General features: G+C 35.2%; 1 protein-coding gene across 1 annotated transcript in view; it reads left to right on the forward strand.

Annotated features, from left to right (window-relative positions):
• The window catches only part of FSIP2 (fibrous sheath interacting protein 2), a 106,678-nt gene that overhangs the window by 49,213 nt on the left and 43,030 nt on the right, over window positions 1-14,435 (forward strand). The window contains exons 15-17 of the mRNA XM_064586796.1: window positions 1,424-1,460; window positions 4,195-10,640; window positions 10,689-13,144. Coding sequence (XP_064442866.1) covers window positions 1,424-1,460; window positions 4,195-10,640; window positions 10,689-13,144 — 8,939 coding nt within the window. The remainder of the gene's footprint in view (window positions 1-1,423; window positions 1,461-4,194; window positions 10,641-10,688; window positions 13,145-14,435) is intronic.

The raw sequence follows: 14,435 nt of genomic DNA on the forward strand, positions 1-14,435 counted from the left end.
AGATGGGGTTTTTTTGCTTGTTGTTTTGTTTTGTTTTGTTTTGTTTTTCTGCCAAGATTTAGGATGTAATTCTCAGTCTTGCTGTTTCTCGTGATTGAATTTTAGACTTTAAAGGGGAAAAACTGAATGTTATAATGTATAGCACAGGCCTACAAAAATGAAAAAGGAATGTCAATTTTCTTTTAAGAAAGTAGGAAGAGGATTGAAATATATGAGAGTATCATATATCTGATTATAAAGAGCCCATGTTGAAATTTATGAAAGTATCACAATATGGTCTTTGATCTGACTTTATTAACTATTTGTTTTTTCTATAATTCTCATTATTTTCTTTTATTTGTTACAATTCAGAAACTATGTTTTGTTTTGTTTTGTTTTTTATTCTTATGTTAATCCCCATACATTACATCATTAGTTTTAGATGAAGTGTTCCATGATTCATTGTGCATAACACCCAGTGCTCCATGCAGAATGTGCCCTCCTCAATACCCACCACCAGGCTAACCCATCCTCCCACCCCCCTCCCCTCTAGAACCCTGTTTGTTTTTCAGAGTCCATCGTCTCTCATGGTTCGTCTACCCCTCCGATTTCCCCTTAGTGTGTGTTGATAAATAATTCTTTTTTTTTTTTAAGGTTTTATTTATTTGACAGAGAGAAAGACAGCCAGAGAGAGAACACAAGCAGGGGGAGTGGGAGAGGGAGAAGCAGGCCTCCCGCGGAGCAGGGAGCCTGATGTGGGGCTCGATCCCAGGACTCTGGGATCATGACCTAAGCCGAAGGCAGACGCTTAATGACTGAGCCACCCAGGCGCCCCGATAAATAATTCTAATTAGAACACATGATAGAATATCTTCATATGAAGAAAAGGTCTCCATCTAAATTAGTATTGCATATGGCTAGGAACCTATTATTTTAATAGTTACTGAATATCATGCACATATTCCCTTCCTGCTGTTTGGTGAAAGTGTAGGTGGGACCATGGGATTTAAAAGGGTAAGTAAATGATTATCAGAAAGCTCTGGTCAAATACTTTGCCTCATGGTACCTTTTAGCAGACAGAAAGGACTAGCCCACCCTCTCCCTCCAATTCTGTGTCCTCCCCCAGAGAACCACAAAGCAGGCTTGACAAAGGTGGCTCAGAATTGGACTTTTCAGATAGACATATTTTTTATGCAGCAGCTACAATTCTGTTCTTCCAAGCAATAAAGTATGTGAGTATCAAAGGAGCAGGATAAATTGGGGGGGGGGGGGGCGGGGGTTGGACAAAAAATAAAGTTTATTCTTCCTTTTGAATTTCTGTAGAAAAACTCTCAGATATAAAGAAAAGAAACAGATGATTCAATGATTAGAAATTTTGGAAAAAGTTATATAAATTCTTGACCCTAGGTAATAACTAAATGCCCAACCTTTCTTGACTTTACAGAGAACAGAACCTCCTACAAAATTGCTTGCAAGAGAAAGTATGTATCATAAAATCCATTGATAAAGTAACATTTTTATGGTACTTTCTAATGTATCATAGTAGAAAAAAAACGTGAATCAAATAATGAGTAATCATCTATCGATATTAGTCTATCTCTTTGACTTTTTTTTCTTTAAAGTTTACTTTCAGTTAATTCTTAAATTTTGCAGTGATCTAAAGTTCTTATCAAAAATAATGCTGGCCCTTCAGGAAGAAGTCTCATGGGCACAGAAATGTGTGGAATGACATTAAAGGACCTAGCCATCATAACAGCATCAAATACACAAACTCATTTTATCATGGGAAGCCATTAGGTGACATGGCTTTGCAGACTTGGCTGATGAGCTGGGATGCCTGGGTCTGGCTCTAGCCATTTTAGTGAGAAGTGACCTGGTCACCTAAGAATGTCACATAAAAAAGTACCTTGTCACCTATGAGCTGAGACTTGGAACAGACAGATAAGATGGTCCAACTTACAAAGCCCAACTTTGGAATTAAGACCAGTCAGGAAAGACAAAGGTGTTGGAGAACAACACATACTCTGACATACTTTTTCACATGGACACTTATTCAAGTCATAGAATGTGTAGCAAATATAAAAGCTTTGATTCAAGGGAATATTTCTCAGTTTAATATTAAAATGGAAAGCAACTGAAAACTAGGTTCTAATTACTACATTTCACCACACAGAAAACTTAAGGAATATCTCTCTTTCATATATCAATATTGGAAACTTTCACACCTAGCCTTAGCGTAACAATGTAGTTTTTTTTAGTATCTCTGGTAATAAGAAAAATAATATCTATTGAATGTCTTAGTTTATATGTGCTGTAGTGGATTAGAACAATTGCTTTTTCTGTTAAATTTTAGATTTTATTTTTAAAATGTTTGATTTAGGATGTCATCATATAAAACAAGTATTTTATAACATATGCTGTCATCCAAAATGTTTTCAAACCACTAGCCATTGTACAATAAAGGAAAAAAATATATTAGGAGACTCGTGAATTACAACAAGATAGAATTGCTTTTCCTAAGGTGCCTCCACTCTAAAATGTGTAAAGAGAGTGTGTTACATAGGTGTTAAATTTTCTTTGGATGTTTGCCTGAAATGTGAATATTTCCATGTTAATTTAAGGTAATATTTTGGGTATGAACAGCCCCATTATAGGAATCATTGTTTAACCTGGTGCCTATATACCAGACGTCCAGGCTTTGCTGCCAATTACTCATATTTACAGCCTTTATGTCTTAAGAGTAATAACAATTTAAAAACAGACTATTCGTTTATTATAGGCAAAAGGATTTTTGCAAGCCCAAAATTAATTTTCAGTAAATAAGAAGTGGTTTATAGAATTCTACAGATGCACTGTTTCTACTTTTGGTCCAGTTTAAGCTGTGACATCACCAATGACTGCTAAGAAAATGGTTTTCCAAATCTGGCCCCTGTATTTCTATTTCTGGCTCAAAAGGAATTCAATTTCCCTACCCTTGTTCCTCGCTCCTGATTCTTTTTTTTTTTTTTTTTAAGGGTCTAAAGCAAATTTTTTTTTTTAAAGATTTTATTTATTTATTTGACAAAGAGAGACACAGTGAGAGAGGAAACACAAGCAGGGAGAGTGGGAGAGGAGAAGCAGGCTTCCCGCTGAGCATGGAGCCCGATGCGGGGCTCAATCCCAGGACCCTGGGACCATGACCTGAGCTGAAGGCAGCCGCTTAACGACTGAGCCACCCAGGTGCCCCGCTCCTGATTCTTTTAAACCCCAGTCTAGGGGGAGCCCCTTGTTGCTATCTTAACTAATTTGTTCCTTCATTTCACCATCTTTTTTCAGCCTTCCTATCTAAAACAGTTTGCACTGATACTCTCTTGTTGACTACAAAGCCAGTTGGTCTCCATAAGCATTAACTTTTTTGTTGCCTATTAAATAACTTTTAATAGCTGCACTGATTTCCATATATACAAATCATAGGTTCTCCTCTGCAGCAGAGAATCAGAAGAAGAGATGGCTTATTTTTCATCCTTACATCTTAGCTAGACAGATGCCTCTGAAGGCACCCAAATGTTCTGACCACATCTGTTTTGAGAAATACTTTGTAATAAATAATCTGGCATATTATTAAATAATATCATTGGATTGTAGACACTGTTTCTTCTTGCCAAAATTTGCATGTTCTTTGGCTAGACAGCAATTTGGTAATTTTTTTTTCTATTTTTACCAAAAAGTCATTTATCTCAGCAACGAATGTTGGGGAAAAACAACAAAAAACTTGGAGAGAATGTGAATCAAACAGAAATTTATAAAAACTATTTTACTATAGTACAGAGTAAACCAACTTGAAAGTAATCCAAAATTCTTTTTTTTTTTTTTTAAGATTTTATTCATTTACTTGACAGAGAGGGAGAGAGAGACAGCTAGAGAGGGAACACAAGCAGGGGGAGTGGGAGAGGGAGAAGCAGGCTCCTGGCCAAGCAGGGAGCCCGATGCGGGGCTCGATCCCAGGACCCTGGGATCATGATCCGAGCCGAAGGCAGATGCTTAACGACTGAGCCACCCAGGCACCCCAGTAATCTGAAATTCTAAATAAATTCTTTACTGTGTTCTCTTTATAACCCATATGATGGTATCCAGTTAGGTACTGTTTGATGTAAAAAATTAAATGTTACCCTCTGTCCCAGAATATAATAAGTTGTTACATGAGTTTCTCTTCATTCCTTCTTGCCTCTTTTCCAGGTAACTTCTGAAGAACTGAATAGTATAATTCAGAATATAATGACCTGGGTTGTAGCTACAGTGACCAGTATATTATACCCAGCCATCACAAAGTATGAAGAAAGGTTGCGAACTAAAGCATATCCAGTGTCTGATGACTCCATCCTCTCTTCAGAGAGTTCAAGTTTCTGTAGCACATGCAGTGAAGAGTTTACATATGGAAGCTACACATCTGCCACAACTAAAACATTTCGGAGAGAGCCCTGTGCATTTACAGTTGACCTATCAGTAAGGCAACCAACCACACCTTTAAAACCACCTTCTGCCCATGTGGAAAGAACAACTGTGGGTAAAACATATCACGTGGAAAGACAAGCTGTATCACCTGAACTCAAATATAATAAAACCAGTATGACATATGCATATCCTAAGCTCAGAACTTGTAAATCTGATAGTCACCTTTTAGCATCATTTGAAACAGGCACAAAAAAATCTAAGGATGCCACCACTGAAACAGATGGCTTAGAGAGTCCACTGTTTCCTGATCAAAAAGCCAAAGCCATGAATGAAATGAAGAATTTAAAGAATGTTTTTGTTAACTTTAAATGTCACTTAAAAGGGGAAACTGAATTGATTTTAGAAAGTATTTTTCAAGAAATAATGTCTGATTTAACGCAGGCCATTCCTTCTATTTCTTCTGTTACTGCTGAAGTTTTTGTTGACCAGAGTGAACCTGAAAAAGGAGACTTGCCTTCCAATGTTGATATCTGCTCAGCAGCTTCAGAGATTGTGGAGAGTATGCTTGAGAAGCTACAATCTGCAGTTGAGAAAAAATGTGTTGAGATATTTTCACAAGAAGATCTGCCAGTTGACATTAAACCAAGCTTACCACCCAGTAAAGAATATCTCAGTCCATCAAATGGAAAATCTTTAAAAGCTTCACTGCCTTATAATTTGGAACCCATGTGTGATATTGCTGAGGATATGGTACATGCCATTTTAGAAAAGCTGATGACTCTTGCATCTTGTAAGCAAAATGAACTTCCTTATCTTGAAGATGCAATTAAACTTTCTGATCAGCAACCTATGACAGACCCAACATACATGTCCCTCAAAAGAGACAACAAAAAGAAATGTGGTCCTGAACCTGATGCAGCTAATTTAATTGTTAAAGATCAAATACAAAATTTAATGTCAAATATTTTTTCCCAGTCCTCTTTGGTTGGATATATAGAGGAAGCAATCAGCACTATACTAGAATATGTACAAACTGAACTTAATAACGAGAGACTTACTGCATCTGAAGAAACAGTAGTACTCCTTCAGCTTCTTGATGATATCGTCACTCAGCTACATCAGGAGCCAGTAAAAGCAGATGTTCAAAAATGCAGACACTCTAGACCAAGAAATCTTTCTGACACTGAAGAAAAGTACAGACTTACTGGCACTAGATTATCTAATGGTCCTAGGTCTAGAAGATCATTTCCACCTATTAATGTTCCTGGCATGGTCCTTTATTCTGAAGATGATAATGAAGAAATAGACAAAATTGTGAAGAATGTGCTTGATTCATCTTTCAAAGATGAAAAGCCAAAATCACAGAAACAAGTTCCTGAGAATTGGTTTACAAAAGGAAACACCAGTTTTGAATATAAAAGAAATAGCAAACCACCTGCAAATGCTGCTTCTCGAAGAAGCAAAGTTGCATTTTGTGATGGGGGTTTAAAGACTGAGCTACCATCTTTTAATAATAAAGAAATTTTAAAGGGAAAACCCTGTTTGAATAGAGACATTTTGATTTTCAGCCAAGATCAAAAGCATCACATACAAAAGGCTTCAGAAAACATAGTTAAAAGTATTTTAACAGAAATGCTCAAGGACCTATCTTCTGTTCTGCCTGGTCACTTAGACAATAAAACTGGCAAAGAAGCTTCAGTTCTTATTTCAGAAAAATCTCAAGGACTGTCACATCAAGAATGGATGGACCAGATGTTCTCTGTGTCAGAAATTAGTGCAGTGGCTCAAGAAATAACAGATGCTTTGTTAAATATACTTCATAAGGCTTCAAGCTGCATTCCCAATATCACTAAAGGTTCCATTTCATCATCAGTTCAAACTTCTCTAGGTAGTTCTGATACTCCACACCTGGTCAAAGAAGCACCAAATAAAAAGTCATTAAAAGTATGGTTTGACAGTGAAAAGAAAGTGAAATATTTATCTTCATTCAATGTAGATCCTGCAAAACCTTCTGTGTTAAAATCTGAAAAAAGTGAACCTCAACCTATAGATGACATTACTGATAAGATCATTAATACAGTGTTTAAAAGGCTGAAGTCATTCTTTTGTCCAAAATTGCAAATGGGCTTCAAACCTTCAATTGTGGAGCAATCTTCATTACAATCTCAACTTAGTACTTACACAACTAAAGTGGTAAACATTGTTTTGCATGCTATCCAGAATGAACTAGAACTCAATAAGAGAAGCCTAAACTGTAGGGAAATAGACCATACCAAATCCCTTACAGGTAAAGGGTTTTTTACTGACACTGATAAATTAGAATCTCTTGTCTCAGTTATGGAATCTCCATTATTAACTTATATTTATGAAATGTTATCAAGTGGACATTATGATCAATGCAATATATCACTCCCTTCAGATAAGCCAAAGCCTGCAACTTCATATGGATCTGACAATGTTGATAAACAAAATGGTTTGCCAAGTAGGCAGGATAAAAAATCTTTTCACAAATATTTGGCTACTCCATGTGCCCTCCATAGTGTTGTAAATGGAAAAGATCTCAAAGACAATGCTAGATTGCAAGTGTTAGACAGTATTGGGGAAACACTATATGAAATGTTATGTAAGCTCATAGGAGCCCATCAACACCATCAGCCATCTTGTAGTAAACCAAACAGAGAAAAGAATGAAAATCCTGAAATGGCTACTACATTGCAGTCTAATATTCAGCTCATTTCCAAAACAATTTTTGAATACATCCTTGCAAAATTATGTAGTGTTGATATAGATACCAGTTTTGCAAGTTCTGGATTTAAAGCCGTCTCAGAGTCTCTTGATATCGACAACCTATCATTTGCTTCAATTATTGAGGAAATGGCCAAATGCACTAACATAATCTCCAGCATAGTTTCCAGGATGATTCAGGAGGGTAATAAAGAGGTGACAAAAAATAAAGAAAAAACTATTGCTCCCGTGTCCTCCAAAACAGGGAGCACAAAAGAAATACATCCAAATGAACTGAAAGCTCTAGCTTCAGATATTCTAAATATGGTTTTTGCTAAACTGAAAGGGTTCGCTAACGGAAATTTAGAAACTCTGGGTTCTATTACTTATGGAAATGAAGAAAGCAATAAGATAGACTTGGAATATGAAAGTCCCAGTATTTTCACAGACACACATGAGAAACTATTGCAGTCTGCTTTATACATGAATGCAAAGAAGATATCAAGTACTATTTTGAAAGCTATTCAAACAGAATTAAATATGAACTCATTAGATTTGAGGACAAGTGTAAATACCCCACCACCTGAGAAACAAATGCTTAAGAATATAGTCAACTTAATTTTAGATGCAGTATCCTCAAATATGTTTAATGAAACTGAATCTGAAAAGGAAGGCATTGAAACTTATCGATACAGGCCAACCTATGGAAATTTTCTTCCTGGAGGCGCTGAATCAGATTCATTTCTAGAAGATGTCTCACATACAGAGAAAGAATTCACTGGGGAGAGAACATTACTAAGAGAAGAAGCTAAATCAGATTCTCTTAAACAATGGGTTCTAGAAAGAACCTTAAACAAAATTGAAGTGAAACTCAAAGAACCACAGAAATCTCCAATTGTTCCCATTATAAGAAATATTTTGAATGAAATTTTTCAAAATGCTTTGGTCAATCAATTAAATGTGCTTTCTCTCTCCCACTCTCATTTAAGTGGCATCGTTCACAATGTTGATGAGCCAATTCCTCAAACATCTGTTCAATTTATAGATAAAATGATAGGTCCTTTAGTATCTGAAGCAGATGTAATCATAGTGGCAGATGATGTTGTTAGAACTGTATTTCATAAACTTTACTTGGCTGCTATGCCGGAAAGAAATGCAAGTGAAAATTGGTATAAAACCATCACCTTTAGAGCAAATGTTTCTTTACATGAACGCACCCATGGAGGGAAGTCCTCTGTTACTGTGCTAGACAAGAACCCATGTACTCTTAAGTCCAGATTCAATGTTGACAAACAGGCCAAAGTAAATGTAGTTGAAGATATTGTACAGGCAATATTAACAAATTTAGAGACTTTTGCTACTTCCAAAGTAAAATCTCTCTTTTGTCCCCAAATCAACTTTACCGTTCCAGTGGCTTTACCTATTCAGCAGGATAAAAGTGCCTTAAGCAAAGCATTATCAGCCAAAGATTTGTATTCTGATGATCAATTGTCCTCTTGCTCAGTGGATCATATTACATCAGAAAAGACCAACTCAGTGTGTCAACTCTCTTTGAATAAATTAAATACATATGCAACAGAAGTGGCTAGAAAAATTTTACAAGGAATCAAACATGAATTAGATAAAGAAAGGGAAAGTCCCTTCTTAACTCATAACATTGTGGTTTCTGAAAGTATTGCAAGTCAAGTTGTTAAAACAGTGTTAGATATTGTATCGTCTAAAGGCAAATGTGACAAAAACAATTCTGAGAAAGAGATTAATTCAGATCAACAAGAAGGTATTATTAAAAAGCTGTTTAATAAGACTGAATATAGAAAAGTGCTTCAGTTTCAAATACAAGATATCATTGAAGGTATCTTATGTGATATTTATGAAAAAACACTGTATCAAAATAATCTATCATGTGCCAGATCCACTCTGAAATATAGCATAGCTGGGAAACATTCCGGAGCAAATCCTGAAATATTCATCAAGGGTGCAAATAAAATTATTCCAAAACTTTCAGTTCCTAAATCAGATGTCATTTTGATATCTAATGATATAGTGGATATTGTTCTTCATAATCTCAGTTCTGCTGTCATGCTTAGCATAAATGCAAAAAATCCTACTTCTGCAAGATTGCCCCTGATCTTTGGTGACATATTTTCAAAAGCAGAATATCAACAGCCTCCTCTTGTGGGGTCAAAAAGTGGAAGAAAAACAGAGTATTTGCCATCCTTAAGAAGTCTGAAATCAGCTTATGCTGATGATTGTCAGATAACTACAGTAGAGAAAGAAGATGCCAAGAAATTTCCTGACCCATGTGAGGAAAATGCTAACTTCATTACTAAAAATATTTTCAATCGGTTAGAAGCTTTTGCCACAGAAAGAATAGATTCCTTAATTACTCTTGCTTTCCAGTCTAAAGAAAAGTCAATTGCTAGCCTGGAACTGGAAAATTATAAACAAGATGATAGCATCTTTCATGAATCAAGCCAAGTGGAATCAAATGTGAATGTCCTGAAAACATCCACTAAAACAATCCTCAGCCAAGAGCTCCCAGATTCCACTTTTGCAAGTTACAAAGAAAATCTTCGCTCCACAATTCATCTCTCACGAGCTAGTCTTAAGGAATATGCAGACATCATTGCCAGTGCCATTTTGAAACTTATTAAAAATGACTTAGACTTAGAAATTCAAAAGATGTATCCATATCCAAACAACATTTCATTCCAAGAAAATATCATCGTGACTGGAATTGTCAACAGTATTTTAAAGAGTTTATATGATAAAAGATCTGCAAAGGAAATTAATGTTTACTCAAAAGACATTCCTAAATTATTTTCACACCTAACTGTATCAAATGAAATATCGCTGGGACAAAGAGAGCAGGAAAAAAACAAATTATCTCGGTTTTCAAAATATCCAATGGAACAAAACCAAATAACATTGGAAAAAGAAAGCCAGAGAATTATTTTGGAAGAAATATTTATGAGAAAAAGAGAATCAAAACAAAAAGAAAAGACTGCATTGCTCAGTGCAGTGGAAGAAGTTTTAACTAAAGTGCATCAAAGAATAATGGAAATCATAGGCCATTTGCCTCCATTTAATGAAATCCCCCACTTAATATCTAACTCTAAAATTAAAACATCAGACATAACGCAAAAAAACTTCTTTCAATCACAGACTAACAGTGTAGCAAATGACATAGTTGAAAGTGTTTTGGGGAAAATGTACTCTATAGTTGTTACATCATTAAATGAAAGCAACAAAAAAGTAGAAGCATCTGACAATGATACCTTGTCTAAGAAAGCAGCCTGCATCAAAGAAACTAAACAACCAGGAAAAGGAAGTAATCCCCCCAGAGATGTGATACCACAGGTTTATTCTCATGCAGGCAGTCGAAATGTCTCTCTATTAGAAAACAAATTTTTGCAGTATTCACCATTGCAAGTGGGGAAGGATTTAGTCCAAATGGTTCTTAATAAGATCATAAATTTTGCCTCAATTTATCTAGAAGAGACTTTGTCCCCAGAAAGTTGTTCTGATGAGTTGCAACCTGTAAAGCCACACAGTTCTAAAGTGAGCTCTAAGGGCAGCCCCAAACCAGATTTTAAAACAAGTTTAAAAGCAAGATCAAAAGTTATTCCTTTGCCTAAATTTAGAACAAAGTCACACCTAGGACCTGCTTGTGCTAAGGTCAAAAGCAAGACCAAATTAGGTCCTGGACAGAAGACTCCAAAAGACAGCAAGTCCAAGACTACCACTGGGCTGCCACACACACTATCATCAGGAGATGCCAAAAACTTACTGGAAATGAAATTGTCCACTTCAGAACTAAAAAGGTATGCCAGGGATATAATAAGTAGTATCCTGGAAACAACTGTGAAAGAATTTGAAAAGGTGAAGCAAACTAAAGCAATGATAAATGTTAAAGCTTTACCATCCGATCAAATCATGGCAGCAAATACAATAGTTAATACAGTTTTGCAAGGATTATATGCAAAAAGTAACCACAATTTGGCTTATCCAATAAAATTCTCACATGTGGAAGATCTCAAACTTTCACAGGGGAATTCAGATGCAGAGTATCTTGCCAAACCACAAGCATGTTTTTACTTGGAAAATGTTTCTTCACAGCTCGAACAGCTTTTTCCTAAAGAAGGTATATTTAAAAAAATGTTTGACAAATGGCAAGCAGAATCAAATGATATGGAAAATGAAAAGTCTAAGCTAATGATGATAGCTGAAAATGTTTTGACTAAAATTCCAATAAAAGCAAAAGAATTAGAATATTCTCTTTCACTTTTAGATTTGCCACAGCTTCAGGATTGTGAAAGCAGGTGCTATAATCATTTCAAAGGAGCTTCTACTAGAGTTGAAGATACCAAAGCACAAATTAATATGTTTGGAAGGGAAATTGTTGAAATGCTATTTGAAAAATTACAGCTGTGTTTTTTGTCCCAAGTGCCCTCCCCAGATAGGAGAGAAACACTAGCAAGCAGGAAAGAATATATTAGTATTAAAAGTAAATATGATTTGCCAATCAAGGACATCCTCAGCAGTGTACCAATATATAACACAAATACAGTAGACCAAATTTCTTTGGGCTCCAGCAACCAAATTGTTCAAGAAATTATAGAAAGGGTTTTAAATATTTTAGAGTCATTTGTAGACTTGCAGTTTAAATATATGTCTAAATATGAGTTTTCTGAAATAGTGAAAATGCCTATAGAAAACTTTTTTCCTCTCCAACAGAGACTATTAAACAAAAAGATGTTGCCAAAATTACAACCACTGAAAAAGTTTTCTGATGAAACCAATTCAAATACTATTATTTCCAAGGAAAACATAGAGAATACCCTTCTACAGATTCACTCATTCCATTCAGAATTACTTACATGTGCTATTAATATTGTCAGTGACATGCTAAGTATAATTAAGAACAAGCTAGACAAAGAAATAAGCCAAGTGGAACCATCTTCAATTAGCACATTGAAAGAGACTGTTATAGCAAGTGAGATCATTGGCACACTGATGGACCAGTGTAATCATATCAATAACCTTCCCAACAAAAGTTTGTTCCAAGGAGCAGAAAATACCTATATTGTTAATCAGGTTGAATTAGCAACTAATATGAAAATGCCCACATCAAAGTTAAAGGAAGTTAGTTTTGGGAATAATCCTTCACAAATCAGTGTACCTGGTTTTGTGTGTTATTCAGAGGAAAATACAAAAAAAAAGTATAGGGCTTCATCAAACTTACCCTCATATGCCAGAGCCTCTGTAGAAGATACAATTAAAAGCTCAGAGCCAATGGAAAGGCTTGATTCAGAAAATATACCATCATGCTTTAAAAATGAAGTACAAGACTACAGTCCAAGGGAATCGAACTTTGGCCATTTTGACAAAATCATGCAAGGAAATAGCTCTCTCCCTGAAGGCAGTGTCTTACAAAAACTATTTAAGAAAGCAAATGAGTCCACAGAAGCAGCATTAAAGCAAGTCATGTCATTCATAGAAATAGGAAAAGGTGAAAATCCAAGAGTATTTCATTATGGAACTCTAAAACCAGTTGAGCCAAACCAAATTCAGACAACTGTTTCTCCAATCAAAATATGTTTAGCTGCAGAAAATATTGTCAATACTGTGCTGTCAAGCTATGGTTTTCCAAGTCAACGACACATTAATGAAAACATGGAAACAATGAAACCATTTTTCCTATCAAAGCAAAGCCCTTTGTCCATAATATCTGGAGGACAAAAGAATGAGGAGAAAAGTTTGCTTGGAATGTGGGATAAAAAAATAAGCTGTATACCTGAAGAAGAAAATAAAAAACCTGAAGCCATCACAGAAGATTTTTCTTTATTGCAAAAATGGGAAAGTAAGAGATCCCCAAATGGAAAGGCTCTGAAGGAAGTTAAAGTCATTGCTTTTACTGATCATGAACTGGGTCCAAAGGAAATTCATTTGGTAGCAAGACATATTTCCACATCTGTGGTCACATATTTCAAGAATTTTGAAACTAGAGGTAAGCAATAAATAACCTACTTTAAAAATTGGGATAACTTAGAAAAAATAGATATTTTTAAAGCTCTTCTATCCAAGGAGCTGAATTTACTATTTTTGTTTTTATTTTTTTTATTTATTTTTTTCTGAAAATAGCCTTGGAAGTGGAGTATTTAATTACTTCTTAACATATCAGGATACAAAAAAAAAAAAGTTTAACATTAAATGATTTGAATCTGAACAAGCCTGTTGATCAGTTTTCCATAACTACAGATGAGAGAAAGTGTCATTACTTTAAAGCAGAGGATTTTGGTTGAGTATGAGATAGATGCTCCAAAGAGTTTTTAAAGTTTTTATGCATGACTTCTCTTTAATCATGCCAAATATACAGTTAACTGATTGAAGGTTAGTGATTCATCTTTTCAAGGTGAATAGTTGAAGTCTTTGCCATCTTTAGTCACAATGTATAAGAACAGTGGTATTAACCATTTGTTTTGATTGTAGTCCAGTATTCTTAAATTCCTTAAAATCTAAACATATCCTCACAAAGTTATTTTCACTCTTTTCTAAGAGGTTGAATCATATGTAAGAACCATTTTTTATATATCAAAACCTGTTGATTATTGGCAGTTTCATTATTGGTAATATTCTAATAATGCTATAGTACCCCTGAACTAGATCAATAATTCCAGTTACCAGTAATTAGTTGCCATAATACCAGTTCAGATACATCATTTGCCAATCATTCAAACAGGAAAACATATCCTACCAGTCTTACCCACCTGCATAGGGAGGTCATTTCTCATCCTTAAAACTGGCATTCTTTCAAGATGGATAGCTGTGTGTCTGCAATTTTCAAGTTCATAAACAGACTTTCTCCAAACATAGCCTAACTAAACTTAGAGAATTATAAAGAAAAACAAAACAAACAAGAGAAGATCCATGATTCCATCCCATTGGTACTTTTCTCTATCAAATCTATTCTCTATTTTCAGACATGTTCAGGGCCTTCCAGTGATTTTACTCCTGCTCCTTATTCCTTTTGGAATACTCTTTCCTCACTTTCTTCATCTCAACATAGCCAAAGCCTGCCTAGCAGTCAAAGCTCAGCTTAAAGCTTCCCATCTCCACAATTTTACCTGATTTCAAATGCAGAGGTATAACAGATGATTAAGTTTTGAGAAAAAATAGTGTGTTTCTCTGGCTGCCACTTGAAGAAGTTGGCCATCCCAGGGAGGTATATGATTTTTATAAATACTCTTTTGAATAGAAAAAAGAATAGAGTTGTGACAAACTAAAATCTAGGGGTTAAA

Source organism: Mirounga angustirostris, unplaced genomic scaffold (assembly GCF_029215605.1).
Source record: "Mirounga angustirostris isolate CCGP_5_RB_7025 unplaced genomic scaffold, mMirAng1.0.hap1 SCAF_3, whole genome shotgun sequence".
NCBI lineage: Eukaryota > Metazoa > Chordata > Mammalia > Carnivora > Phocidae > Mirounga > Mirounga angustirostris.